The sequence below is a fragment of the Melanerpes formicivorus genome, unplaced genomic scaffold (assembly GCF_026170545.1).
Source record: "Melanerpes formicivorus ecotype bairdi unplaced genomic scaffold, bMelFor1.0.p_v2 SCAF_26, whole genome shotgun sequence".
Classification (NCBI taxonomy): domain Eukaryota; kingdom Metazoa; phylum Chordata; class Aves; order Piciformes; family Picidae; genus Melanerpes; species Melanerpes formicivorus.
Window position 1 is genome coordinate 8,845,095 of NW_027142378.1, and position 27,899 is coordinate 8,872,993.

Genomic DNA, 27,899 nt, shown 5'->3' on the forward strand with positions numbered 1-27,899 from the left:
CCAAATCTCCATCAGTGTCTTTGCACCTCATGCAGATATTTACTCTGGCCCATAGCTGGTGTTAGGTGCCGGTGTGATGTGATTTAAGCCCATGGGAAGCTCCTCTGTAGGCACCCACAAAACAATTAGTGCATAAGGAGTTTGGAACTCTGAACAGGGTCTAATGTGAATCACATTTGAGAGGAGCAAAGTACAGACTTCAGGTTTTCAGTTCATGGGGCTGCAGTGCAAGTGAAAATATTTCTAGGGGAAAATAGAGAAAGGGGAAGATCCGGAGAGCCACTGCAGAGTTTCCATGGGGGTCTCTTTTGCCCTACCTTATTCATAAAGTGCTGAGAATGTCACACAGCACATAGTGACAGGGAATGCATCACAAATTCATGAACCATTGTGATTTCCCTACATTACAATTGCCCACAACTGAGCTACTCCAATCTTATGGGACCTGCAGCGCTTCACAGCTCCAAAGATGAAGCAGAGCCAACACACAAGGTGTCAGAGTGCAGAGTCCCAAGCCCTGGCTCGGTCCACAATACCCCACTGCTTCCACAGGAGCTGCTGCAGGTGTTTTAGTCAAAAGGCATTTTAGCCCCATCAGGACTAACTGGGAGAACTGACAAATGCAGACATAAGGACAGCTTGCAGCACAAGGAAGGAAAGTAAGGTGGACATTAATCATCTTTTTGCAGATGCCTCGAGTGAAAGTGAGAAGTGCATTCAGTTCCATGGAAAGCCTGATTTTTGAGCTGTTGTTCTCTGAGACCTGATAGTCAAGTACTATGCTGAAAGAAAAAAATTAAAGAGGAGGTGGCTCCTCTGGAGCTGCCTGCTTCCCAAAGATAAAGGAAGATGGAGTGCAGCACTCTGCCCATCCAGTACAGGAGGGTGAAAGTCATTGAGATAACCATGAGAATTGTTGTGGTGGAGACATCTCACTTGATGTAAAGGGGAAAGAAATGGGAGCATGCAATAGATTTCTGCATATATTTGAGTTCTCCTAGTCCTGTGGAGAGAGGCCTCACTGTGATCATAATTGGAATGAACTCATGAATAGCACATGTGAGCAGAAAGCAAATCTGAAGCTGCAAGCTGTTAGCTCACCCTGCTGCATGGTAAGGAAACATGTTGCATACTCAAGATACAGGGCAGGGAAGGACACATTCATCTCATTGAACAGGCAGAGCATTCACTAGAACATTCTCAACGTTTTGGAGACTTCATCTTGCCCCAGCTAGCTCTGTCTTCCAGGCAGGTAGAGGTGCATGGAGGTCTACTGTTGGTCAGCAGTCAAATATCTACTGTGAGAAACTGATGTAATCTAAAACATCTGCATGAATGTCATGACCAGCGGTAGACTCTCAACAACAGCAGAGGAAAGCCTGTGGCTATTTTAATCCTGCAACTTGGACTAAGCATTTATTTCTCTTTTACTGGAAGAGGACCTCTAAATGAGAGCAGTAAATACAATCTACTAGAAAGTCAGAACTGTACACTGGAACAGGTTACACATCCCATTTAGACAGACTGCCGTAGCTAAGGCAAAGCAATGTTGGGAGATGTCAAATGGAGGCTTGGGGTTTGCCACAAAGCATTCTGAGTTCTGAGGAAGCAAATGAAAGCTTTCATTCTGCTTATAGAAAAAGCTTAGCAACAAACAGCTGTGGAGAAAGGCCCATCATACGGCACTGAAGGGAGAGCAGGATGGAGCCTTGTCCCCACATCTGCCTTGGGGACACAACTCTCTGCCTGCACTCTTTCTGCTCCCCGGGAGAAGCATCAAAGACACATCATCTTGTCAGATCATTACTACAAGCTCCAGCAATATTTTCCAATTGCTAAAAAGGACTGCTGCATTATCTTGTCTGCATTGCTCTGACCCCTTGTAATCCTGTGAAATTAAAGGCACAGATTTTATTTTTTCCCAAGGAAAAAGGGTTTACAAGATCTTAGGAAGGCATAGCACTGTTAGACAGTAACTATTAGCTTCAGTTTCCTTCTTAAATCATGATCTACAGTAGCATGTCTCTCACACACTCATGCTCCTAGACACCTACACATCCATTTTATGTTCTTGCCTTCACACTTGCCTTTGTGAGCTTCTGTGGTCCAGCCACTCACCACCTAAAACTTCAGGCTCCATCTTTGGGCACTGAAATACAGGTATGGACAAGCATTCATAAGATCTTAGTTAAAATAGCTGCAGCAGCTTGCCCATTGCCTTCCATCCTGTCTTCCATTGCCTCCTCTTCCTGGAAGACTGAAGCAAGACTTGTGGAGGAGTGCCATCACATTTGCCTGATTCCCTACTCATGCTCAGGGCTGTGTCCACCCCCTGATGCTCTCAGCAGCTCATCATATGCCTCTGTGCTCCTCACCTCCAGTGTTTGCTGACACTTGGCACAGCCAAAGTGGATAACTGGCTGGGAAGAGAGGTAGCCAGAGCAGCAACACCAATTTTGCCTGTGCTCTGAGCATGGGTTTCTATCAGTGAAATGTATGCTGGATGTTACAGACAATGGAGATCCCTTCCAAAATCTTGAATGAACACTGCTGAAATTAAACAGACCATCAGAAGCCAAGCTAAGGCCCCCTGGGCCCACCTGTATTAAGTCAAAAACTTTTCAGCATGACACAGAGTAACAGAGGTTGAGTTTGGGTTTGATTTTTGGTTTGTCATTTTTTTATTGAAGAGTGCATTTATTTTATAAATGATCTCCTATAGTTTTCAGGAGAGCATTTTAGTTTTGCCAGTAACAAGACTAAGTTTCTCTCCCTGCTTTTCACAACAAGGAGAAGCCAAGCAAGAGGTTCCATTTTCAGAATAGCCTCGGTGGTCTCTGCTGAATTTATCGACCGTGGATCAAACCAGTGTGCAGCACAGCCACTGAGGAAGAAACAGAGCAAGAAGTCAGGCCATCTGGAAGGTCCACAGGATGCCAGCAGGGCACTATACCATGGCTTTGAGAGATGAAGCTGGGAAAAGCTGAATCTGAGTTTAAATCTGTTGTACATGTAGGATCCATCTGCTCTGTAACTTTGGGGACATTTATTGACACGATCAGCCTCGGATGTCGCAAGTGGGGTTGCTCCAGGGTAAGCCCTGAGGTCTTTGAAGAAGTCTAGGGTCAGGCTATGCAATGTACAGTTTCAGCTAGATTTAGCTAACTGTGGCTGAGGGTCACAGGGCTTCCTAGCCATCCTCCTCCCTTCAAGACAGGCTTCAGCTGAGAGGACTAATTGGATGGCCCTCTCGGGGCCCCTTCCAGCTGTTTCCTGCGATATGTTTGTAGTTTGCAAAGGGAAAACTCAAGTTGATTGCTTTTCTTACAGCTTCAGCAGGAGAAATTTACATTCAAAACAATGTGGGCTAAAAAAAAAAAAGAAAGAAAAAACAAAACAAGGACCTGACATCTTAAAAGGTCTCTTCTAATTCTGGCAGGTTGATCAGTACATTCTCTGCCAGACAAGAACAGGTTCCTGCTGTGTATTATCTAATGAATTGACCACTGCCCTCTAAAAGGAGACAGTGAAACACATTGCATCAGCATCGTCTCAAGCAACCTTAGGGGTTTTGAATGTATCTTTACTCTCTTTTTTTTCTGCTCATGTAAGGTAAGATGTTCATTCCACTAATTAGGATGAGCCTTCTGAGCTGAAGAAACTTTTCACATAAACAAGTTTTTCCCTTTGAAGCACTATGGAGTTCACCACTTATAATAGAGAGTCTAAATCAATGTATTTTAGTGGTTTTCATTTAGCTTAACCAGATGGTGTTGCAATGTAAGCCTCACCTCAGCCAGAGAGAGCTGGATGACTCCACTCTTGTCTTTGTCCAGGAGATGGAATACTTCTGAAAAGTAGAAGAGAGGAGGGGAGAAAAATTTATATAAAACACAGTTTGGCATGTAGAGACACTGTCTGCCAAAATATAGAGGTCTGGCTTTTTGCCATGGTCTGCTGGAAATTTAGACTGGTTCTGTGAGATAATATTACAGCTGTTCTTCTTTCCTCCTACAAGTAATTTCTAAGCTGCCTCATGGGGTGGAATAGTCAGATCTACAGCAGCAAACTGAGAGTTGGCAGCAGGACAACCATAAATCTGATGCAGTAGCATCTGGTATGATCTGGGGACAAACCTGTAAATCAGGTCTGAGTGAGGATTATAAATGATAAATAGTACCATTTACAGGGCTGGAACAACTAGTGGGCCAGAGCACTGACCATAAAATGCAGGTAAGTGTAAAGCAGAAGAGCATGGTAGGTTATGAAAACATGTCCCCCATCCTCCATGCTCATTCAGACAGAAAGGCTTTTGCTGTTTCTCTGCAGCTTTCTCCAACAGACACCATCTTGCTGGCACTCTCATGTTTACATGCAATTTGTTAGGTTCACAGTTAAAAGATAGCAAATACTTAATGAAACTCCAGAGCTTTCAGGGATTCCCCTTGGCTGGTGAATGGAGACACTTACTGAAGAGGGCCTCCAAGCGGATCATGCAGGCCACAAAGCCATCGAAATCAATGGTCAGCTCGCTGCAGGCATAGCGGAGGACAATGCTGTGTTGCACCTGATCATTGAGCATGAAACCTGAAGATGTGGGAGGCACACAAATCACTGACACAGCAAGGAAATATGCTGTCCTTGAAGTGACTGCAGGCTGCAGACGGACCTGGGTGAGGGACTGAGAACTGTTCTGTCCAGAAGGTCTGTTGGACTCCATCACCCACCTCTGCTGTGGGTCCTTTCCAAAACCCATTGTGTTGGGTGAAGAGAAGCATAAAGTTCTCTCACAGCATTTTGTCAGACTGCATATTTCACATTGTTTCACAGCATGACCAGTCCTGTGTTCCCCTGATAAACCCCTAATTGGAGAGTCTTGGCACTGCAGCTGAGTAGCAGTGATTGCAGCAAAGCCAACTGCTCATAAAACACATTGGGCTCTATTCAGGCCCATCTTGATGCTATTTCTGTCTCTGGATCATTCACATCAACTCCACCAAGCACAAGACAAGTGCTGCTCTACATGCCTCTGAGCTGGCAAGCACAGCTCCAGAAGTGAATAGCACACATCAGAGAGGCTATCTTTGGGGCAGGTCTTGATTAGGCTTGTACCTTCTCTAGTGTAGAGACAGGTGGTGGGAGAAAATAAAGGAAGAGGATTTGGACATAGCTCTGAAAGAGCACAATTAAATTAGGAAATAATGAGTCCAAAAATAGAGCAGATAATAATCAAATGGATAAGCAATGGTCACAGCATGGACAAAAGTATCAGGGGTCCATGCTGCAGAACAGAAGAGAGGTGCTGATGTATATCACAGCAAAAGGACATAGTGACATGTGACTGTCAGGAAGGGAGGATGGCACTGTCAACACTATGGTCTAGGACACAGGAGGGAAGAAAAGGCACTAAAATGCTCCACTGCTCTTCCAGTGTTTGGTAATCTGACAGTGTCCCCTAGCATCATACTCACCTGCCTCTCTGAGGGCATTTCGCATCTCATGGGAGTCAATGGTACCAGAGTAGTCCCTGTCCACTTTCTTGTAGATTGCCTGGAACAGAAGGGAAGAAGAGAATGTGAAGATGACTTTTCGGTGTGCACCCATGCAGCAATCATATAATCATAGAATTGTTTCTGTTGGGAAAGACTTCAAAAATCACTGAGTCCAACTGCCAACCTAGGACCACTGTGGCCCTTGAACCATGTCGCAAAGTGTTATGTCCACACATTTCTTGAACACCTCCAGGGATGGTGAATTCACCTCCTCCCTGGGCAGCCTGTTCCAATGTCTGACCACTCTTTCAGGAAAGGAATTGTTCCTAAACCCCAATCTATACCTGTGAGCACAGGCAGGAGGGCTTTGTCTGTCATGGACAGGCAACAGCAGGAGTGAAGACATGATTAACAGGAGACTCACCAGAAGTTAGCAGCCAGAATGAAATAATTAGGGCTTCTCCAGGGTTTGACCTTGGTTTGCTGTTTCACTCTGCAGCCTGTGCCCTGCCATCCTCCCTGACTGTGTGGCTACATTAACACCAGGACAATCATGCCTACCTCCACTGCATCCACACCATTGCTCTGCTGTGTGGGCACTGCCTCAGGTTTCTGACAGCTAGGACAGGGACTGCTTCTTCCGGCCCAAGCTCTTATTCTTTGAAATGTTAATGAGCAAGGGAAATGTTTCAAGCAGCTACTGGCAAGCAAGCAGACTGGGAAACACATTCCCACAGGCTGGCAGCCTGCCTGCCTTCATGTTACATGGTGGCAGGCAGGCCATTGAGAAAAAATATCCTATCATTTGGCAAACTCTGCAACAGACAAAGTCCATTTTGCTTAATATTTCAGACACGATGGCAGATGCTTTCTAATGCCAGTAGGTTTACTGTCCAGAATTAGATGCTCCCCAGACCAGCAGCTCAGACTGGAATTGCTTTGCAGGGCTTGCTCTGCTGCCACCATCCCTAGGACAGAAGTGCCTCTTCATGAGCCCAACATCTTTTCATGAACCTCCAGGGCAGCTGATCTATGCTGACCAGCATCAGGTATGCCAGCAGCACGCTTGCCTTTGTTTGTTGTCAAACCAACCATGTCCAGATTTGTCCTTCCTTTAAACTGCTTGATTCTGGGTGAACTCTGGGGGATAGTAAACCCCCTGCCAGAAAAATAATTCAGCACTTCCTTAAGATTAAAAAAATACAAAGCCAGGGTTTTGTAGGTCCTAAAATTGTGTGTTTCTTATTATTATTTGCTGCTGCTCAGTTAGCAACAAAATATATTGCAACAGCAGAGATATGTTCCTATGAGCTTTAATAGAGCAAACAGCAGAGAGCACAGTCTTTGCCCACAATGAAAGAAGGTTAATCTGGCTTCCCATAAAGTACTGAAAATTATGGAGAGTGGTGGGGCCAAGGTTAAAGAGGATCTGCTTGTGGTCTTTCCAATCAGAGGTGTTTCTGAGGCCTGGAACAAACTCCAGCCACGAGAAGGAAGGCTTCCGAGTATATCTGCCTATGGTGGTTTAACCCTGTCGCAGTTCTGGATCTCTGTTTGAGAGCTGAGAGGGAAAGGGAGACAGTCAGAAATATTATGTTACCAAATAGTTTTGAATCTTCATCCAAAGTGTCTTGAATTCTCTAATTCCCAAGGTGCCGGTCCCATTGGTCTGGGAGTGTTAAGGGATGGTTCAAAAATTAGGATTCCTCTATCATCCACAAAACAGGAATGCAACCAGTTCTGATAAAAACACATCACCCACCACAGGGTCATCTTAATACCATGTTAGTTCTCATTTGTGATGCATCTCCATCTCATAGAGACATGCCCACAGCTTTGCATTTGCTTAGCTAAAGCATGCCAAGAATTTCTGGGCTATCTGCACTCTCAAGCAATGGTATATGGGATTGCTACATATATAAGCACCATTAGATGTACTCATATTTGGTACAGTTAAGAGCAGATTAAAGCCCTTAAGGGAAAAAAAAAACATAAGAAACCAAACCAAAACCCCACAACAGACTGGCCTTGCAGAAGACAAGTGTTAGAAACCAGAGGCAGGAACCACAAGTGAACAGAGAGAGTCAATAGTCTCCATGTCCGCCAGGGCCTTGAACATCCATTCCTGTGAACAATTATGCAGAAACAGGGAGCTAGCCCCCATGGTGTCGTACTTAGTGTGTTGCCCTATTGGGTTTGGGAGATTGTGGAGTGTAGGGCAAAGCTATCACCTCTCCTAACAGCGAGGGATCCCCAAGATCCACAGCTCATCCCTGCTGACCTCAGCATGACTATGTCATGAGACATGTCTTGACTCTCCCAGTGCACTGGCCACCTTCCCAGCATGTCAAAGGAGTACTGGCCAGATGTGCTGACCTCATTTTCCCTTGGCTGTGCAAAACTTAGTAGGTCCCACATGTCATGCAGGCTATGCAGAAGAGGAGGTGCAGCAGGTATTTGTAGACTTTCCCCTCTGAACAGGCTTTCCAGCTCTGTGCTTTATATGCAGTGCCTGACTTAGGGAGGGCAGTTGAGGTTTTGCTTATGGCCTATCTCCTGCCAAGCATGCTGTGTATGCATTCGAAACTGCACAGGTGCATCCAGGCAGAAGGTCCCTGCTTCTTCTCCCTGCTATTTTTAGACAAAATTTTAAGCAATGAGAGATGTAGAGCAGGTGAGAGAAGCAGAGCAGGTGGGAGAAGCAGGCGGTAGTTAAATGGTTCAGGTTGCTGCCACCCTGAGCTGATAGAGCTGCTTGGTTGAATTGTACGCCTCCAGTAATGTGGAAGTGTAAACTCAGCCCATCCTGTCAGGAACTTTTGCAAAGGAGATCCAGAAACTTTAAAGGTGATCAAATGGCATTCAAAGGATACATCAAAAAGGCTAATCATGTCCCTGCAAGTGTTAATGCTGAATCCATCACTTTTAATATCCTTTCCTGTACAAAAAAAGAAGTAAAATACTTTTAGACAAATATTTTCTCTGCAGACAAGCTTGACAATATCAGCCACCACCTTAAAACCTTGTTAGCAAGGTAAATGCTCTGCCATTTCCTCTACTATTTCCCTTCAGCTGATTAACATGGCTTTGTCAGCACAGGAGCTGGGGATGCTGTTGGTTTTGAGCGTGGTAAGCCTCTATCTGTCCACAGAAGCAGCACATTAATATCATCCCATGACTGTCCTCCCAAGAAGGCACAGGCAGTGGAGTGCCTCTGTGAGTTATGAGCTGGCAGTGCTTGGAAATGGAGTGCCAGGTGGTATTTTTCCCCACCCTGCCCCATATTAGAGATTCAGGAAGTCAGGAGAAACACAGATGGAGGAAGACACAAACTCAGTTTTTCATCACTCTTAGCAGATAGAGTTGGGTTTTGTTAGCAGAGACTTCGTTTCTGTGTTGATGGACCCAAGCACAGACTCTCAGCTCCATTCAATGGGAACTTCATGAGGTTACTTACTCTTTGCCAAAACTTTGTTTAGGATAGCTTGAAGATCAATTGCAGTCACTTCACTGTCCTGGACAGAGAACAAAACATACTTTAGGTGCAAACAGAAAATTTGAAACAAGATGTACTCCCATGCTGCCAAACATAGAATCATTGAATCACTGAATAGTTTTGGTTGGAAAAGACCTCTAAGACCATTGAGTCCAACCATCAGCCTAAGACCAGCATGGCCATTCAACCATGTAACACATTCAGAGACTACTCTTCTTCTGTATCTGAGGCATGTAAATGAAGGAGACCTTCAGAAATCATATTTCCTAGCTCTTCAAGTGGGAAATAAATTGTTTGTTAGGTGCCATGGTGATGTGACCCAGTAAATGTTGTCTTTTTGACAGATTTGACTGAACTGATTCTTCTTTCTCACCTAAAGAGGATCAGGAGAGCATTTGGGACTTTTCCAGGCTTACAGAAATTGCAACCAGGCAATACTAAAATTGCCCTCTCAGAAAGGTCTTTCTCACTAACAAGATGTTTTCCCTCTCCAAGGCCAGTGGCCACCTGTTCGTTAAGAGAAAATCTGACATGACAGCCACAGGCTAGCACAGCAGGGCTTTGTAGATACTGAGGTGTGGTGGGTTGAAACTTCCCCCCAGCAGACCAGACCAGATCAATTGGAAGCAAATGAAAGCTGTATTTACAGACAAAACTACAATCTACAATGGAATGCAATGAATATGTACAAAATATACAGGAGTTACAATATTTGCAGATATTTACAATTCACAAACAACACAACAACCCTGGTCAACGAGCAGGGGAAGCTGTCCCTCTGCCTCCCCCACCCCCTGTCCAAAAGGGAGAAAGGAGCAGAGGAAAAGTAGCTGTTAGACTTCACAGAAACAATGCAGCCAAGGCCAAGCAGAAGCAGGCTTAGATTCCTCTCCAGAGCAACAATGTAAGAAGATAGGAAAAGCCCCACAGAATGTTTTGGTCCAACCAGCCTTATGGTAGATATCTCTCCAATGGAATCATTTATAATTATCTTTACTTTCCCTTTTTCACCCAGTAGTGATTTATTTACAGTCTTTTACTTTTCTGCTCAAAATCTGTAACAACATTTTAAAGGCATAGCCTAAAACTACCACGGGAGGTTTGTCAAATACCATAAACAGAAGGTTCAGCCAATGGCTTTCCAGTTCCTGGGGGTTCAAAACAAAACAGAAGGAACTGGCCAATGAAGCAACTGTTGGAATTAGATGCTAACTCCACAGATAGTTTATTTCACTGTGGGGTAATATTTTTGCAGCCCTCGCTCCCATCACCCCTATTTTCAAAGTTATTCCATGCCCTGCATTCCCAAGGGCACAAATCACATTTTGCACTCATAAGAGGAACAATTCTGTAAAACTACTCTATTGTAAAATGAATTGGACTGAAACTGTGAGTTAATAAAAGGGGAGAGCTGCCTGGTTTTTTGAAGACCAAACAGTAAAAGGAATCAGCAAGCCAAATATTTGCATAATTGTGACAGAGAGGTCCTAGTCTTTTTCCTTCACTTTAATCCACTTACCTCTCCAGAGAGCTTTTGAAACAGAGTCTTGAACTCATCGTCTATATCTTTGTTATCCACATGAGGCTACATGAAAGAGATGAACAGGAGTGTGGTTTACAAGGGGGTTCTAGAAAGCAAGCTGTGGATGTTGTAAAGCAGCTTTACAGGAGGCTATTTACAGCCACAGAAAATGACCACCTGCTCTGCAGCACTGGCAAAGCAGAGGCACTACTGAGAATCACAGAATGGTTTGAGTTGTAAGGGACTCTTAAAAGTCATCTAGTCCACCCCCCTTTCAGTGAGCAGGGACATCATCAACTGCATCAGGTTGCTCAGAACCCCATCCAATCTTACCTCAGTATCACAGTATCACAGTATCACACAGTATCACTTAGGTTGGAAAGGACCTCGAGGATCATCGAGTCCAACCTGTCTCCACAGACCCCATGACTAGACCATGGCACCAAGTGCCACGTCCAATCTCCTCTTGAACGCCTCCAAGGATGGTGACTCCACCACCTCCCTGGGCAGCACATTCCAATGACGAACGACTCGCTCGGTGAAGAACTTTCTCCTCACCTCAAGTCTAAACCTCCCCTGGCGCAGCTTGAGACTGTGTCCCCTTGTTCTGTACCTTGAATGTTTCTGGGGATGGACATTTACTGCCTTTCTGGGTAACCTGTGCTGGTGTTTCATTACCCACACTGTGAAAAAAGTCTCCCATATATCTAGTCATAGTCTCCCCTTCTTTAGTTTAAAACCATTAATAGTATCAGTCAGGGTTGGAAGGGACCACAAGGATCATCTAGTTCCAACCCCCCTACCATGGGCAGGGACACCCCACACTAGATCAGGCTGGACAGAGCTTCATCCAGCCTGGGCTTAAACACCTCCAGGGACGGAGCCTCGACCACCTCCCTGGACAACCCATTCCAGGGCTTCACCACTCTTGTGGTAAAGAATTAACTCTTGTCCTGTTGAAACAGGCCTTGCTAAAGGACTGTCCCCATATTTTTTATTGACCCCCTTTAAGTACTAAAATGCCACAATGAGGTTTCTTCTCAACCTTCCCTTCTCCAGGTTGAAAAACCCCAGCTCTCTCAACCTTCCTTCACAGGAGAAGCGTTCCCGCCATTTTTGGGCTCCCCCTCACGCTGAGGGGCCCGTGCCTTTCCCGTGCCGAGAGCTCCAGAGCTGGACAAAGCACTCCAAGTTAGGTGTCAGCAGAAAAGGGTAGAGCAGCAGAATCATCTCCTTTGACCTACTTAAATCACAGCCAGCTCAGGGTTGGCTTCATTTAAGAGCAAATGCTTTCCAAGATTAATGAAAAAGCTTTCTTCTGCTACCAGGACAGTTGCATAAGATAACTTCAGTGATAATGTTGCTGCACCTGGCAATAGCGATTCAGCAGTTCCTTGGAAATCTGCTTTTGCAGTTTCCCTTGGGCTTCAGGAAGACAATTTCTTTCTGTGGAAAGCATCATTCTGTGCACTCCCTGCCCTCTCCTCCCTGTGCTACACAGAAGGACAATTTAACATAGTATCATAGTATCAGTCAGGGTTGGAAGGGACCACAAGGATCATCTAGTTCCAACCCCCCTGCCATGGGCAGGGACACCCCACACTAGATCAGCCTGGCCAGAGCCTCATCCAGCCTGGGCTTAAACACCCCCAGGGACGGGGCCTCGACCACCTCCCTGGACAACCCATTCCAGGGTTTCACCACTCTCATGGGGAAGAACCTCCTCCTCACATCCAGCCTGAATCTCCCCACCTCCAGCTTCATTCCATTCCCCCTAGTCCTATCACTACCTGAGATCCTGAGAAGTCCTTCCCCAGCCTTCCTGCAGGCCCCCTTCAGATACTGAAAGGCCACAATGAGGTCACCTCGGAGCCTTCGCTTCTGTAGACTGAACAGCCCCAACTCCTTCAGTCTGTCCTCATGTTCCAGTCAGGTCTGCAAGGGTGAGTTACTGAGCCACATAGGCTCAAGTACATGTGAAACTAAGACAGGGAGATATGTAATGAATCCTCCCTGCCAAAACACACACTGTTATCCCAGCTCAGAGGAGAAAGAGAACTCTTGCCTTTATTTTGCCCCCACATTATGAAGAAAAAGTCTGCTAGGAAAAAAAAATAAAAGAAAATAATCATCCTAGTTTAGACATTTACCTCATATGGGCTTGCAGACACCACATCACCTGTTGTCCTGAGGGGAAAAACCAAACCAAACCAAACCAAAAAGTTAGAGAGATTGCCAAACAAGATGTCTTAATAGAAGGTGTTAACAAATGCACAGAAACAGCTCACAGGTTTTCTGCCTCCCGTGCTTCCCATCCCACCTCTGTCTGTTGAACCTCTTTGGATGTATCTTCCCTGGAAATCCAGCCTGGTTGTTCTTGTCTGGGAGCAAAACTCCTGGGTTTTTTTTTCATTTAATGGCTGCTATGGATACAACTACTTTTAAAACCCTCTCCTCGTCGTACTGCCACATCCTGCACCCTTTAACTGTGGGAGCTTCTACTTCACAGCTCTGAGGGATGTAGTTACTACTTGAGTGGAGTGGCAGGATATGGTGGAGGCCATCTGAAGAGCCATGACTCTGTCATGGGTGTATATGCTGCATATAGTAGACTACGTTAGGAAACAGGTCCTAGAAATGAGCCTATTTTGCTGGTTAAGTGAAAAGATTGAGTGTAGGATCATAGAATCATAGAATGGTTTTGGTTGGAAAAGGCCTCTAAGATTATCAAGTCCAACCATCAACCCAAGACCACAACAGCCATTAAACCACATCATAAAATGCCATGCCCACACGTTCCTTGAACACCTCCAGAACACCTCCAGAGCTCCACCACCTCCCCAGGCAACCTGTTCCAATGCCTGACCACTCTTGCAGGAAAGAAATTTTTCCTAATATCCAACCTAAACCTCCCCTGGCACAATTTCAGGTCATTTCCTCTCATTCTATCACCTGATACTAGGGAGAAGATGAGAAGGAGGGTGCAACACCTGAATTTTCCTTTATGTGCCTTGCCAGCAGAGGAAGCTCTGCCCAGGAAATACGCACTGTGTTTTAGCATGTTTCTCTGAAAAGACTCTCAGGCAGAACTCTCCGTTTTTGTAAGGCTCAAAAGTGGATGGCACTATGAGGTACTCTCCACAGGGCAACTTCAAGCGGCTGGAGACTTCACGCAGGTTGACGTAAGGATCAGACCGAGCTGCTGGTTGGTTCCTCGCAAAGAAAGCACGGCTTGCATGGACATCTGAGAGATTTTCCAGCTGTGGGAAACAGGGCTTGGTTAGAAGCCATCTGAAAATTCACTGGTAAGTCACCCAGCCTATTTCAATTTCAGTGCTTTAGAGCTTTTCACAGTGTAAGACAATGAGTCTATGAATAATGACATAAAGGTAACTGCCAGGATTCTGTCATGGGGAGCAGTCATGCAGATAATTAGAAGGGGCAAGGATCTTCCTCTGTAAAATAAAATTATTTTACATCCCTCTTTAAAATCTGTGATGTAAAAATATCATAATGAGTGCTTATAGCTGGTGAAATTAGTAGCTGCTGTCCAGCATCATGACATTCAACAAGTCCAAGTGCCAGGTGCTGCACTTTGCCCACAACAACCCCATGCAGTGCTGCAGGCTGGGGTCGGAGTGGATGGAGAGCAGCTAAACAGAAAGGGACCTGGGGGTACTGGTTGACAGCTGTCTGAACATGAGCCAGCAGTGTGTCCAGGTGGCCAAGAAGGCCAATGGCATCTCGGCCAGTATCAGGAACAGTGTGGCCAGCAGGAGCAGGGAAGTCATTGTGCCCTGTACTCAGCACTGATTAGAGGCCACACCTTGAGTCCTGTGTCCAGTTCCGGGCCCCCCAGTTTAAGAAGGACATTGAGAGACTTGATCGTGTCCAGAGAAGGGCAACAAGGCTGGGGAGAGGCCTTGAGCACAGCCCTGTGAGGAGAGGATGAGGGAGCTGTGGTTGTTTAGCCTGGAGAAGAGGAGGCTCAGGGGAGACCTTACTGCTGTCTACAACTACCTGAAGGGATGTTATAGCCAGGAGGCTTCTTCTCCCAGGCAAGCAGCACCAGAACAAGAGGACACAGTCTCAAGCTGTGCCAGGGAACGTTTAGGCCGGAGATGAGGAGAAAGTTCTTCACTGAGAGAGTCGTTAGCAGTTGGAATGTGCTGCCCAGGGAGGTGGTGGAGTCACCATCCCTGGAGGTGTTCAAGAGGGGATTAGATGTGGCACTTGATGCCATGGTTTAGTAGTCATGAGGTGTTGGGTGAGAGGTTGGACTTGATAATCTTTGAGGTCTCTTCCAACCTTATTGATTCTACGATTCTAAATTTCCCAGGTGTTGAGCTTTTTTGCCTTCACAGGCTGCAAGGGGACAAAACTACATTCCAGAATATTTTTGACCAATTTATTTCACAGAATAAATGTTCTAAAACACAAGAAGGACGTTGAAGCATTGGAGTGGGTTCAGAGGAGATGATCAGAGGTGAACAGAGGGCTGGAGCACCTCACCTAAGGGGACAGGCTGCAAGTTGTGGCTGTTCAGCCTGGAGAAGAGAAGGCGCTGGGGAGACCTTATAGCAGCCTCGCAGTGCCTGAGGGGGGCTACAAGAAAGCTGGAAAGGGAGTTTTTACAAGGGCTTGTAGTGATGAAATGAGGGAGAATGGCTTTAAGATGGAACACTGGATATTAGGAAGGCATTCTTTACATTCAGGGTGGTGAAACACTGAACAGATCGCCCAGGGAGATTGTGGATGCCCCCTCCCTGGAGGTGTTCAACACCTTGACCAGCCTGGTCTAGTGGAAGGTGTCTCCGCCCATGGCAGGAGAGTTAGAACTTTAAGGTCTCTTCCAACCCCAACCATTCTACGTTTCTAATTGCATAGGAATGGTAGTTTCTGATTTCTATAAACAGGTAGGAGGAAAAAAAGAAAGAATTCACAGGACAAAGTAGTAATCACAAGAGGTAGTATTCTGAGGCCACATAAGATGGTTTACTCAACTCCCACTAGTAATACTAATAATGCTAAGGATATTCCATGGGATGATGTAGAAAACAGTCCTCAGCTTCTCCTTAATACCAACATACTCTTAAGCAAATGAAACATTGTATAGCTCATAAAAAAAACACCAAGAAGAAACAGTAGCACAACAATAACATCTCTGTTCTAAACCTCCTAGTCCTGACTTTTGCTCCACAGGGATGGCTTGCAGAGAGCGCGATTCAATGATCCACAAAGAGTGACGTGTGGTGGACTCAAGGTGAGGAATGCTGCATGCCTATAAGGTTTCTGGCTGGCTAAGATCAGAGTATGTTACCAAAGATGTTACTGAACATCTGTTGTAAATTATACAAAAATATGGCATTTTTAACACTCTTGCTCTGAAGATTGGATCTGGTATTTATTCAACAGCCCCAACATTTCTCTTCACTCGATATTAAGCTAAGTGGCAATGCAAAGATTAAGAAGCCAGATCCATATCTTTTTTGATATATTTTCCCTTTGCATCTGCAAGGCTGTTAAAAGAACACAGTTAATTGCTACATGACCACACATTCATTTACTGAGGGAGAATAAAAGGCCTGAAAAGCTGAGGAAAAAATTGGCAAGACGGGCTGCTGGACCTCAGTAATGGGTATAGGCTATTCCTTCTGCCAAGCACCCCTGGGGTCTCTTTCTTCAGGAATGAAAAGTCTCTTTACCTCAGCATTGACAGCTGGGAGGATTAGGGAAGGTTGAGCAGGGTATGTCCAGCTCAGAAATGTAAAAGGATTGGACCCACAGAGTTTGGCATTTCTTCTAAACCACATTAGCTTCATTTTCTCAGTTTTAGACTGCAGAGACCCTGTTCTGCTTTCACGTGTACTAGGCAGACAAATTCTGACCTCTGTTACACAAATTTAGAGGAAGCCAAATTTCAACAACTGTAAATGAAGATTGGGACTCAGCTGTCTGTAATAAAGCCATGTGCTCCAGGTCCCTTGGAAACAGTTGTTCAGAAATTGAGATATTGGTCCAGTGATCCAAGAACAAAGCTCTTCAGAAGAACTGTCATGAGTAAGGAAGAAGTCTTCCTTGTAGCTAAATTCTCCAGTGCTACGGAAGGTGTTCATCTAGAAGTCTTTGTCAGAGATTACATACCTCCTGAGGAATCTGAATGGAAGAGAAAGAGACAAAGTTACAGGGCTGCTGTGTACCCACAACTACCATTAGAAAAAAAAATACATAAATTAGATAAAGCCTCTTTCAGACACATTTTCCTCATTTTCATTTACATATTGAAATATCAGTTACACATGAAGTTCTAGCTTGTGCTAGAGCAGTTCCAAAAGGAAAACAGGACCTCCATCTAGAGGAATCTATACAACATTTAATTGCATATATGATTTAATGTAATGTAATTTAATGTAATATTATATTACATGTAGGGATGATTTTCCCCAGGTTACATCATTATATACACATTATAGAGACAGAAACTAGGAGACTAGGAGAATCAAAAACCTCAAAATAAACAAACAAACAAGCACCACAAAACAAACCAAACAAAAAAAACACCCCACCCAAGCAAAATTACTGAACCAGAAAATAAAAGGATGAAAAATAAAAGGAAAAGGAAAAAGAAAAAGAAAAAGAAAAAGAAAAAGAAAAAGAAAAAGAAAAAGAAAAAGAAAAAGAAAAAGAAAAAGAAAAAGAAAAAGAAAAAGAAAAAAGGAAAAATAAAAAGAAAAAGAGAAAAGGAAAAAGAAAAAGAAAAAGAGAAAGAAAAAGAAAAAGAGAAAGAAAAAGAAAAGGAAAAAGAAAAAGAAAAAGAGAAAGAAAAAGAAAAGGAAAAAGAGAAAGAAAAGGAAAAAGAGAAAGAAAAGGAAAAAGAGAAAGAAAAGGAAAAAGAAAGAGAAAAAGAAAAGGAAAAAGAGAAAAAGAAAAGGAAAAAGAAAAAGAAAAGAAAAAGAAAAAGAAAAGGAAAAGGAAAAAGAAAAGGAAAAGGAAAAAGAAAAGGAAAAGGAAAAAGAAATTAAAAGGAAAAAGAAAAGGGAAAATAAAGGAAGAGGAAGAGGAAGAGGAAGAGGAAGAGGAAGAGGAAGAGGAAGAGGAAGAGGAAGAGGAAGAGGAAGAGGAAGAGGAAGAGGAAGAGGAAGAGGAAGAGGAAGAGGAAGAGGAAGAGGAAGAGGAAGAGGAAGAGGGAGGAAGAGAAAGAGAAAAGATAAGACAGTGACTGCTGAGCACTAATGAGAGTTTGTAATCAGAAGCACTTATCTGGAATTGCCAGGAGCCTGAGCCTGCCCCCATTCAGAGTTTGTAAAAGAAGGCTCTCAATGAGACCCTTGCTAAATTATTGCCTCTACTTTTACACTGCTTTCCTGTTAAAGTGAGACAAAGGCTGAGCTTAAATTGAGCTGGATCTTCCCATATTATGTAGGTCAGGAAGAAATGAGAAGGATTCAAAACATCTTGCAGAATCCAGTTCTTATTGTAGTGCTGAGTTTCAAGATGTAACACATTGCTGATTTTTTTTTCCAGGGAATCATGCCTTTAATCAGGAGCAAACTTTACCTGATAAACTGAATAACCAATGCTAAGCAGAGCTTCTCCCATTTTCTTCTGCCTCCTGCGGTTCTTCTGCATCAAGCCCACCAGGATAGTGCAGCATGGCTCATTCAAACTCCCTTCGTGGTCATCATCTGGTTCGTCCAACCGAATTTTAAACTGAGGATTGGTCCAGTATGTTGCTGAGAGTTCCCAAGGTGAGACAAAAAGGAGGAGATATTTTTATTGTTGTAGCAAAGTTTGCTGTCATTAGAATTAGAGAGAATACCCCTTGAGAAGGACTTTTGCCTGGAGTTTTCCTGTCCTTTCAATTGCCTTACACAAAGTTATAAAATCATACAATGGCGAGGGTTGGAAAGGATCTCTGGTGATCATCAAGTTCAATCCTCCTGCCAAAGTAGGATCATATAGGGCAGGCCACACAGGAACTCATCCAGGTGTGTCTGGAAAGTCTCTGCAGAAGGAGATTCCACAACCTCTCTGGGAAGCCTGGTCCAGAGCTCCAGCACTGGTTCAGTTTTTCCAGCACTGGTTCAGTCTTTCCCCACGTTGAAGTGGAAATTCCTGTTTCAGTTTGTACCCATTGGCCCTTGTCCTATCAGAGGACACCACTAAAAAGAGACTGGCCCCTTCTTCTTGACAACCCATATGGTTTTACACTTTCACAGCTATGCTGAATATCAGTCAGTTAGAGCCAAGTCAAAGCAAAGCACCAAGGTGTTTCCTGGAGAGTAATGCCCGGTAAGGAGGAGCTGATACTGCTAATTCCATCCAGTCATTTATCTCCAGGAAACATCCTTGGCTGAGGCTGTTATTGTTGCAAGAAGACCAAATGCCAGGCAATCTCCCTAGAGGTCTAACCTGAAAAGGAATGGAAAACAACACTGCCACTGAACTGCAACGCTTGCCTGGTTTACTGAGCCCTGTGGAGGATTACTGTAGTCAGTAGCAAAAGCCTTGTAAGAAGAAAAAGCAGAAGGAGAGAAAAAAATAATAAAGCCATGAATGAAGGTTGGTAATCCCTGACAAGGAACTAAGTGTAAATTAGATCTTCATGTGGACTGCCAAGTGTTTGCCTACTGTCTGACCCTGCAGAAAGGGCTGCCTCTCCAAGACCCTCTCACCAAAGTCCCCTCCAGTTCTGAAGCATTTATGTTTGTGTTGTTTTGTTTGGTATTTCACCAAATGCCCACTTAGCCACACACCTTGGTAGTTCTGGCAGCCTCCAGCTGTTGAACCTCGTCTCCATTGCCCATTAAACAGGGTCAGGTTCCATTTATTGACCTCATTGTTTGTCAGTGTGTCTGGAGTCAAGTTGCAGATCTCAAGGCGGGTGAACTGCCTTTGGAAATCTGAAAAGGCCATCCTGGTGCACAAAAAGACCAAGGTTAGTCCGTCAGCCTGCAATAGTTAAGGTGACAGCAAATGGATGTCTCCCCCAACAGAGCAGTAAACTACAGAGCTGCCCAAAGCTGCGTTTAACAGAACTCTGAAACTTGGAACTGGCTTTTTTGATTGAGCTGTGTCTTCTGGAGATAGTTGTTCTCAACGGCTGTTACACATTATGGGCTCAGTCATACCATTTCCTGTCATCCCCAGCTGTGGGCAATCCCTCATGGATCATCCTTAGTAAGTAAATTCACTGAAACTGTGCAAAGAGATGCTGTTTATTGGGAGTAGAGTTGGCCCTTATTGAAGTATTGATGTAGGAAAACAGTCTCAGCTTGGTGTTTTGCTTTAGTTTTTACCATTCCTAGTAGGTTTGCACAGGTGACAGACCTTTATCACTTTATGCCACAAGCAGAGGTCTGTTCTCATTTCTCAGCACCTTAAGGCACCTATAGTCTAGGACAGAGTGGCATGGGCTCTGTACTGACCCATATAATCAGCTAACTGGGAAGGGCTTTCCATTAGATCAGGGTGAACAGACTCTTCCCAAGATGGTAATCTAAACTTTTTCACTTGTGTGTAGCATTTAGGAAATGAAAAAAGCCCCCAAAACACCAAATGTCAAACGTCAGAGCAGCTGAGGTGCATTCTTACCACCTCATTACTTTTATTACCATCTGGTCTCTATGTTTTGGGTAAGCTCTAAGTTATGTAAGTACTAATAAAAGGTAATATTTGAAGTTGAAGGGAGATAAACAAGAGGCTAACAATGCACACATGTTATTATTAACCCCCTTGCTGCTGGCAGTTTCTCTCCATCCAACTGAAAGGACTACTTAAGGAGCATATTTGCACATAAAATGTCCACCAGATGAACAATTCTCACCAAAACTCTCCATCTTCTACTTGCTTATCCAAAGCCTGTTTTTGTTTGAGATCAACATAATTCCACTCAGGAGCACTGCAGAGAAAGCACAAAAGCAAACTGTTCAGTTCTAGTTTATCCTGCAAGATCAGGGTTAGACTCTCTCTTTGGCTGCAGCTGATAAAGGTTCATGTTGAAGAAATATCTTCAACAACTAGACCTTCTGCCCCTCCCAGTGGTATTACACACTGCAACCTGACTATACAGGGCTGGAATCAGTCTGCAACCATATTTGCAACAAAAGCCTTTGAAATGAATCATCTTTGCCAGGTGCCAGAATGTACAAATGTTGCAGACTGGCTGGATTAGGCATCACGCAGGCTGCAATCAGGCAGAGCTTCTCCTTTGCAAGATCTATTGGCATATGCCTGGTGGCCTCCCTAAGGAAATGATATAAGCTCTGCTGTCTGGGTCACAAAAGAACAAGCAAGCAAAAAGGTGGAATTAGAAAATACTGCAGAAAACAGCACTGCTTTTATCCCACTCTGATGTTGAGGTGTAGCAAGCTGGAATCTGCTCTGATCTGCTCCCATGTAACAAAGCAGTTCTACACCTACCTCAGCAGGGATGTCACCTGGCAAAACAGGTGTAATAAAATCAGGATCTGGCATGTGTGCCTGCCTGAGGCACCTTATCTCGGGGCTGAGCAAAGCAGCTCTGATAAAAGTAAGCATAATTGTAATGTTTATCTCTATTCTTCATCCTTAGATAGGATACAGCATCAGCATCAGGACTGCAGTCAGGCAGGGTAGGAAATCTTGAAGTATTACATGCAAAAATAGAATCTGTGGCCCAAAAGCAAGTAAAATTTATACCATCCTAAATACACAAATAAGAGATGTTGTCACTGCTATTCTCCTGAGCTTCCAAGATAGCTGAAGACCAGATAGTTTTTGAGAGCTTTTCAGACTTCTGGATCCTCAGCTCAGTCAACATGCCCATTTTTTCAAGATTAGAGAATCACAGAAGGGTAGAGGTTGGAAGGGAGCTCTGGAGATCATCGAGTTCATACCCTCTGCCAAGGCAGGTTCACCTAGAGAAGGTTACACAGGATCGCATCCCAGCAGATTTTGAAAGATTCTCTAGTAGAAACCCCTTACTGGCCTGCTTCAGAGTCAAGCAACTTAGAGTTGAAGCAGTGGCACAAAGGTTTATCCCTGCTGTAATTCCCAGGGAAGGGATTGATTTGTATATTCTGCTAAGGTTCTGGCACTATCAGTAGGATCAGTCTGAGAAAAGTTGTCTTGCAAAATGACACAGATATGGCTTGCACTGGGCTGCTCACAAGGAAAAGGTGGGCTCTTCTCTCTGATTAGAAAGCTCTTCCTGAGGCAGGGAAGAATATCTTCTGGGCAGAGTGGATCAATATCTAACCTTGCTAATAAATTAATAGTGGCTTATTCCAACTGATTTAATATCTCTCCTAAATGCTCTTTGTGATTGGATTAACTGCATAGTCCTGATTTAATTTTTTTAATCATACCAAAACACAATGAAGAGAGAGAAGAAAGGGCATATAAAAACCTACTTATCACTCCAAGCTCCAGTCCATTCCACTTCACCCCAGGGATTTCTAAGCCTCACTAGTTTCTCTGGCCGTCCTCGGTAACAGACCTAAAAAGATCCACAACAAACAGAGCAGAGCCTGAGCTCTCCCATTATTCCAATCATCACAGGACAATAGTTTTACAGACAGGATAAAACACAATTTGTGCTTGAGTGATGCAGTCTGTTACAATTTGCAATAGGTAAAAAACATCTAGATGCCTTCCACCCTTATTTTACATCATTCTGTGCCACCAAGTGAGCATTTAGGTGCAGCACTCACCGTTTACTGTAATGGCAGCAACCTGCAAGGAAAAACATCAGCTACAAACCAGCAGAATTTCTCCATCCTTGAAAGAAATGTCAAACAACACTGCAAGTTTGGAAAGAAGTTATTTGGTATGGACACCTCTGTAATGATTCCAGTTTCAGAGGAGCAGGAGTATCTAGGGTTCATGATGAAGGTGAGACTAACAGCAGTGCTCATGAAGGGGCTGTTACTCCTTTCCCATCAGCGCTGACAGGCAACTAACATGTTCCCACCTCATGCAGCATAAACACGTGGGGAAAAGGCTGCCTCCTCTCCTGATTCTCCATTCAGTGCACTCCATTTCAGCAACAGCTTGGCCCACCTTTCTGTTTTGTATTCCAGTCTGTCAGTACAATACAAGTTGCAGACAGCAGAGTATACTCCATGTAACTACCAGTATAGCACTTCTGACCTACCTAAGTACTAAAGGAACTTTCTTTTGTCTGTAAGAGGGTGCATAAGTTAATAACATTTTTGCCTGGTCAGTGACAGAAGTACATGAGAAAGTTGAAGGCACTGCAGTACTGCACCCTCAAGCTGATTTGTATGATGACCCTGGAGGGGCTGGCTTACCTCTTCTGCTCCAGTGACAGAGTAAGCGTGTCCCTTTACCAGCTTCAGACTTGTGATTGCTTCTATTTCAGATGCAGTAGTTATCTGGGGCAATAAAATTGTACACATTTAGGACTATATATTGTGTCTGAACTCAGCTTGCATGAGCAAATTAATATGGGAGAAGATATCCAAAGTGGTATGCACAGTGAATATCAATATTCTTGACGCAAAGTATATTAAATGGAGTTGAGATCCACAGCAAAAGTTCACCTCCACAGCTTCATGTCCCTAAATAGGCAGTTCTAGCACAGCAGAAACTCAAGGATGTACATTGAAATCTAAAATTAAATCAAATCCTCAGCTCAAGTTACAGATCCAGTCACCTGCAAAGACGTGTTCATGTGATCTAAGATCCAGCCTGCCTTGGTTGAGATCCAGCATATCAAAGTTTGAACTCCGGTAATCCTATATGCCATGAACCAGGATTTCAAAGAAGGTAATGAAACAGGATGTGAAAGGCATGAAGTTTCCAAACCATGTACAAACATCTGTAACTTGAGAGAGCTTGTGTGTGTCAATAATCTTCAGCAATGAAAACCAAAGCCCAGAATCAGACTTCAGGCTCCAGCAAAGTGTCTCAAAGAGTTGGTCTCCAGCTGCTGAGTGTCTGGAGCTGAAATTACACAGCCTTTGAGTGAGAAAAGCTACTCAGACAAGGAAAATGGAGTTCAGGAAAATCAGTCCCTAGTTCATGGCTCTAAGTATCACAGGATGTCTTAGGAAAAGAGAGGCATGGCAAGTCTTGGTTATTCAGAACTTTGTCCTAAGCTTTTATAACAGAAATCAATCAAAATCTTCCATTAGTTATAGTTTTCTTTTTGTTCAGAACTTCCTACCTATGCCTAATATCAGTCTGAGCTTTTGTTATGTATGGAACAGAGGAAAGCAGTGAAAGTCACTCACATCAATGGAACAGCCAAGCAGTGACCCAGCTCTCAGAGCCTTCTGGATTATTTGGTACAGGTTTGAAGGAGCCTTTCTCAGCAAGTAGGACTCAGAGATGCCTCCAGTAAAATCTTCAAAGCCCTCCATAGTGGAGCCTCCTGTGAGAGCTTCATAAGAGCCATTCAGCCTGTGGGAGACATGACAAGATATATAAGGGGCCCTCTCCACCTGTGGGCATTGGCACTGCAGAAAGAAGGTTTATAGTTTAGCATGTTGTTAGCACATACTTAGTATATACTTAGACTGTCAGTCTGTGTGATCATCAGAGTGACATGGAGTACCAGAATTAAAGTCCCTTGAAACAGAAAGTTTGGAATACCATTTATGGACCTAGAGGAGACTGTAAATAATGGTTGGAATAGAGGCTGCATTTCAGTCAAGCACTTTGTATCTAAGACCACACTACGTGAGCTTCTGCACACTCAGGAGCACTTCACAGAAAGAGTGATTGGCCATTGGAATGTGCTGCCCAGGGAGGTGGTGGAGTCACCATCCCTGGAGGTGTTTAAGAAGAGGCTGGATGAGGCACTTGGTGCCATGGTTTAGTTGATTAGATGGTGTTGGACTCAATGAGCTTGAAGGTCTTTTCCAACCTGGTGAAGTCTATTCTATTCTATTCTATTCTATTCTATTCTATTCTATTCTATTCTATTCTATTCTATTCTACTCTATTCTATTCTATTCTATTCCTCCTACTTAGGTACCATACTTGGCATAGGCCTTCTCCAGCAGTGCGCTCCAGAACTCATTGCCTTCCTCTGAGTGCACGAAGACCAGCTTCCCGTTCTTGGTGGGCAGCCTGTCATCCACCACCACATCCATCCACTCCCCATACTGCCAGAACTGAGGAAGAGAAGAAAACAAAATATGATGAGGGCTGATATGTATATAACATCTCCATACTATCACCTTCCTACTCCTTCACCTGCCATCACCTCCCCCTGGATAAGTTGCTGTAAGGTTTCATTCCTGTTGAAATACAGGCAAACTTTTCTCATCCCTGTGAAGTGCTGAGCTTGCTTCTTAGTGCTGTATTAACTTTTGCTTGTAGGTAGTATTAACAGCAACCTGCTCCACATAACATCTGGAACACTGTGTTTCATGCAGAGCTTATGTGGTGGAGAGTCCAGAAAGCTAGCATGCAGGTGAGATACTCTGAAGTGTCTTTTCTTGGCTACTCTTTTAAGCACCAATCTACTGTAAAGAAAAAAAACCAACCAAGCAAAACCCCCAACAAAACCAAAGAAGCCCCAACCAAGCAAAACCCCCAACAAAACCAAAGAAGGCCCAGCCAAACAAAACCAAAGAAACCCCAACCAAACAAAACCCCCAACAAAATCAAAGAAACCCTAACCAAACAAAACCCCCAACAAAACCAAAGAAAGAAACCCCAACCAACCAACCAACAACAAAAAACCTAAACCCAAATGAAACCAACCAACCAAAAAACACCCCAACCAATCCATCAAAACCAAAAGCAATGCCTCTGTGAAAGCATTGCAAGAAGTGGTCACCCAAAAGGGAAGCATTCAGTGGTGCCAATCCTCTCTGGAAACACTGGGGAATGTGTGAAACATTCCTCATGCTCTTTTTGTTCTTTTTCTTTTCCCCCCCTGAACATTAGAAACATTTACACCAGAGGAGGGAAAGGGAAGGGGAAGGGGAAGGGGAAGGGGAAGGGGAAGGGGAAGGGGAAGGGGAAGGGGAAGGGGAAGGGGAAGGGGAAGGGGAAGGGGAAGGGGAAGGGGAAGGGGAAGGGGAAGGGGAAGGGGAAGGGGAAGGGGAAGAGGAAGGGGAAGGGGAAGGGGAGGGGAAGGGGAGGGGAAGGGGAAGGGGAAGGGGAAGGGGAGGAGAGGGGAAAGAGAGGGGAGAGGAGGGAAAGGGGAGGAGAGGAAGGGAAAGGGGAAGGGCAGAGAGGGAGAGAGAGAGGGAAGGAATTTCATCAGCTTGAATTCACTCTCAACAGTCAATGGCGACAGATCTTGGCTTGACACATGTGGCATAATGGTTTGGCTCAGTTTACAAAACCTGTGTAACTCACCAGTGTCCTATCAGCTCTGAGACAGCAGAACCCACCCAGTGAGCAGGTATCATTTAACATTACTTCATCCTGTTCTTTTCTTTCCTTCTTCCCCACCAGTTTCACTTACACATTGTAATTCTTGAGTATGTAGTGTCACACACACACAAAGATGGTTTTAGCTAAATACTAATCTTTTCCTCTTTGATTCTCAAGACTCTGATCATATCAGTACCTGGAAATGAAAGATCCCAGCATAGTCCTCCTGGAAATTCTGGTCCTTGGGAACAACACGGTGCAGAATGTCAGGATTCAAAGTGAGAGATGCAATGGCAGCTAGGAGCCAACAATCACCTAAACCCACAAGCATTACAAGGCAGAAAAGTTCATTAATAAACTGAGCTTTGCTGGGCTGATCCTTACTCCATTGCATCACACTCCCATCTAGACTAAAATGCCAGCACTAAGTGCTTTGCAAGGTCCTGCCAGACTCCTGCTTCAGCAATCCATTCATGGTTTGTTGTGTAATTTATCTCTTTCTCTCATTTTCCACTCATCCAGGCCACACAGGTATCTTGGGGCCTCTGACCATTTTAATGGTCTAGTTTGGGCTTTGCTATTTTGATTTTTTAATGAAGCTGTGACAGCAGGCTGTTAATGCCCTCAGGAGACCAAGAACGTAGCCAGAGAAAGAAGGCGTTTTGGGTGCATGGATTGCAAAGCCTGGCTAGGCTGGAAGAGGCAATGAATCATAGAAGGGGAAGGGACCAATTGGAAGTTCCAATTCCTCCTTCATGGGCAGAGACACCTTCCACCAGACCAGGCTGTTTGAGAACTCCTCCAACCTGGCCTTGAACACTCTCAGGAAGGGGGCATCCACAACTTCCCTGGGCAACCTGTCCTGTGTCTCACCACCCAAACCCTAAATAATTTCTTCCTAATATCCAGTCTAAATCTCTCCTTTTCCTTCTTAAAGCCATTCCCCCTTGTCCTATCACTGCAAGACCTCATAAAAAGTCCCTTGTGAAAGCCCTTGTGAAAGGTAGGGTCTTAGAAGGTGTCCAAAAGAGGGCAAAAGCTCTGTCATGATTGAAGGGTGGCAGGACTTCCATTGCTATCTTTTGGAGAATATTTGATGGATGGCAGGATCTGGGTGGCTATTCCTTCCTAACCCTTTCTTTGAAGATCTGAATTTGAAGCATCACTTAGGGCTATTGCTACAGATTTGCCCATGAGTCTGATGGGAGCTGAAGTCTCCTGGGAATTCTGCAAGTAGGTCAGTCCCCTCTGTGGCCCACTACTTATACTGGAAAGAATGGGCATGGCCAGGCCTCCCCAAAGGCTGGGTGTCTTGCAGTGGGAGCTGTTTGCTGAATTGGTCACTTGCTGCTTGTGGTTTGGAAGCTGGGTAAGTAGAAGCCTCTATCACACCTGAGGTGGTGCCCCTGGGAAACTCATTGACTCAGAGGTTTCTTACAGCATTTGCATATTGCAAACAGCAGGAAGGACTTTTGTGATTCTCTGTTTCTGTGGTATACAGAAAGTCTAGGAAAGAAAACTGTTCTGAAGGTGCTAATATTTTCCTGATCCCCTGTGGATTATTTGTGCCAAGACATACTTTCTTTGTGCAGGTGTGTATTCTGCAGAAGGAACTGGCACAACAGCTCTTACTTCAGTAGAACAAAATAAGCTAACAGAAAAATCAAGGCAAGAGCTTCATCTGTGGCATTATTTAGTAACTCTGAGCAGCAGTTAACTCCTTATGTTGACTTGGACTTTATGATTTAGTGCCATGAAGAATTACAACTGTAAAGGTAAGACACACAGACCTCCTTGATGCTATGTGTTTGCTGCTGCCAGTACCCCACTGGGAGACACTCAGGTGCCTCCTATAAGCTGAACAAGAAACAGCTGCTCCCAGTTGGCCAAGACATCATTTAAGAAACACCCGCAAGTAAGTGTCCCCAGTGTGATGATCTGCATCTCATCTGAGCTGGATGATTTTGCACCAGCCCAGAGGCATTTCCACTGAGGAGGCGAAACCTAGCATTTTGAGGTGCTGCTTGAGCCTTCCCCAGGATTGCATTAA

At 44.3% G+C, this 27,899-nt stretch overlaps 1 protein-coding gene across 1 annotated transcript in view; it reads right to left on the minus strand.

Moving 5' to 3' along the window:
- Positions 1-2,659: 2,659 nt before the first annotated feature.
- The window catches only part of CAPN8 (calpain 8), a 36,321-nt gene continuing 11,081 nt past the window's right edge, over positions 2,660-27,899 (minus strand). The window contains exons 3-21 of the mRNA XM_068153540.1: positions 26,046-26,164; positions 24,500-24,633; positions 23,749-23,917; positions 22,804-22,887; positions 21,904-21,989; positions 20,337-20,411; positions 19,267-19,427; positions 18,068-18,243; positions 16,655-16,666; positions 13,559-13,770; positions 12,661-12,697; positions 10,508-10,573; positions 8,950-9,007; positions 8,366-8,430; positions 7,093-7,161; positions 5,472-5,550; positions 4,471-4,587; positions 3,792-3,850; positions 2,660-2,884 (exon numbers count right to left, since the gene is read on the minus strand). Of these exons, the coding sequence (XP_068009641.1) occupies positions 2,861-2,884; positions 3,792-3,850; positions 4,471-4,587; positions 5,472-5,550; positions 7,093-7,161; positions 8,366-8,430; positions 8,950-9,007; positions 10,508-10,573; positions 12,661-12,697; positions 13,559-13,770; positions 16,655-16,666; positions 18,068-18,243; positions 19,267-19,427; positions 20,337-20,411; positions 21,904-21,989; positions 22,804-22,887; positions 23,749-23,917; positions 24,500-24,633; positions 26,046-26,164 (1,802 nt within the window). The 3' untranslated portion in view covers positions 2,660-2,860. The remainder of the gene's footprint in view (positions 2,885-3,791; positions 3,851-4,470; positions 4,588-5,471; positions 5,551-7,092; positions 7,162-8,365; positions 8,431-8,949; positions 9,008-10,507; positions 10,574-12,660; positions 12,698-13,558; positions 13,771-16,654; positions 16,667-18,067; positions 18,244-19,266; positions 19,428-20,336; positions 20,412-21,903; positions 21,990-22,803; positions 22,888-23,748; positions 23,918-24,499; positions 24,634-26,045; positions 26,165-27,899) is intronic.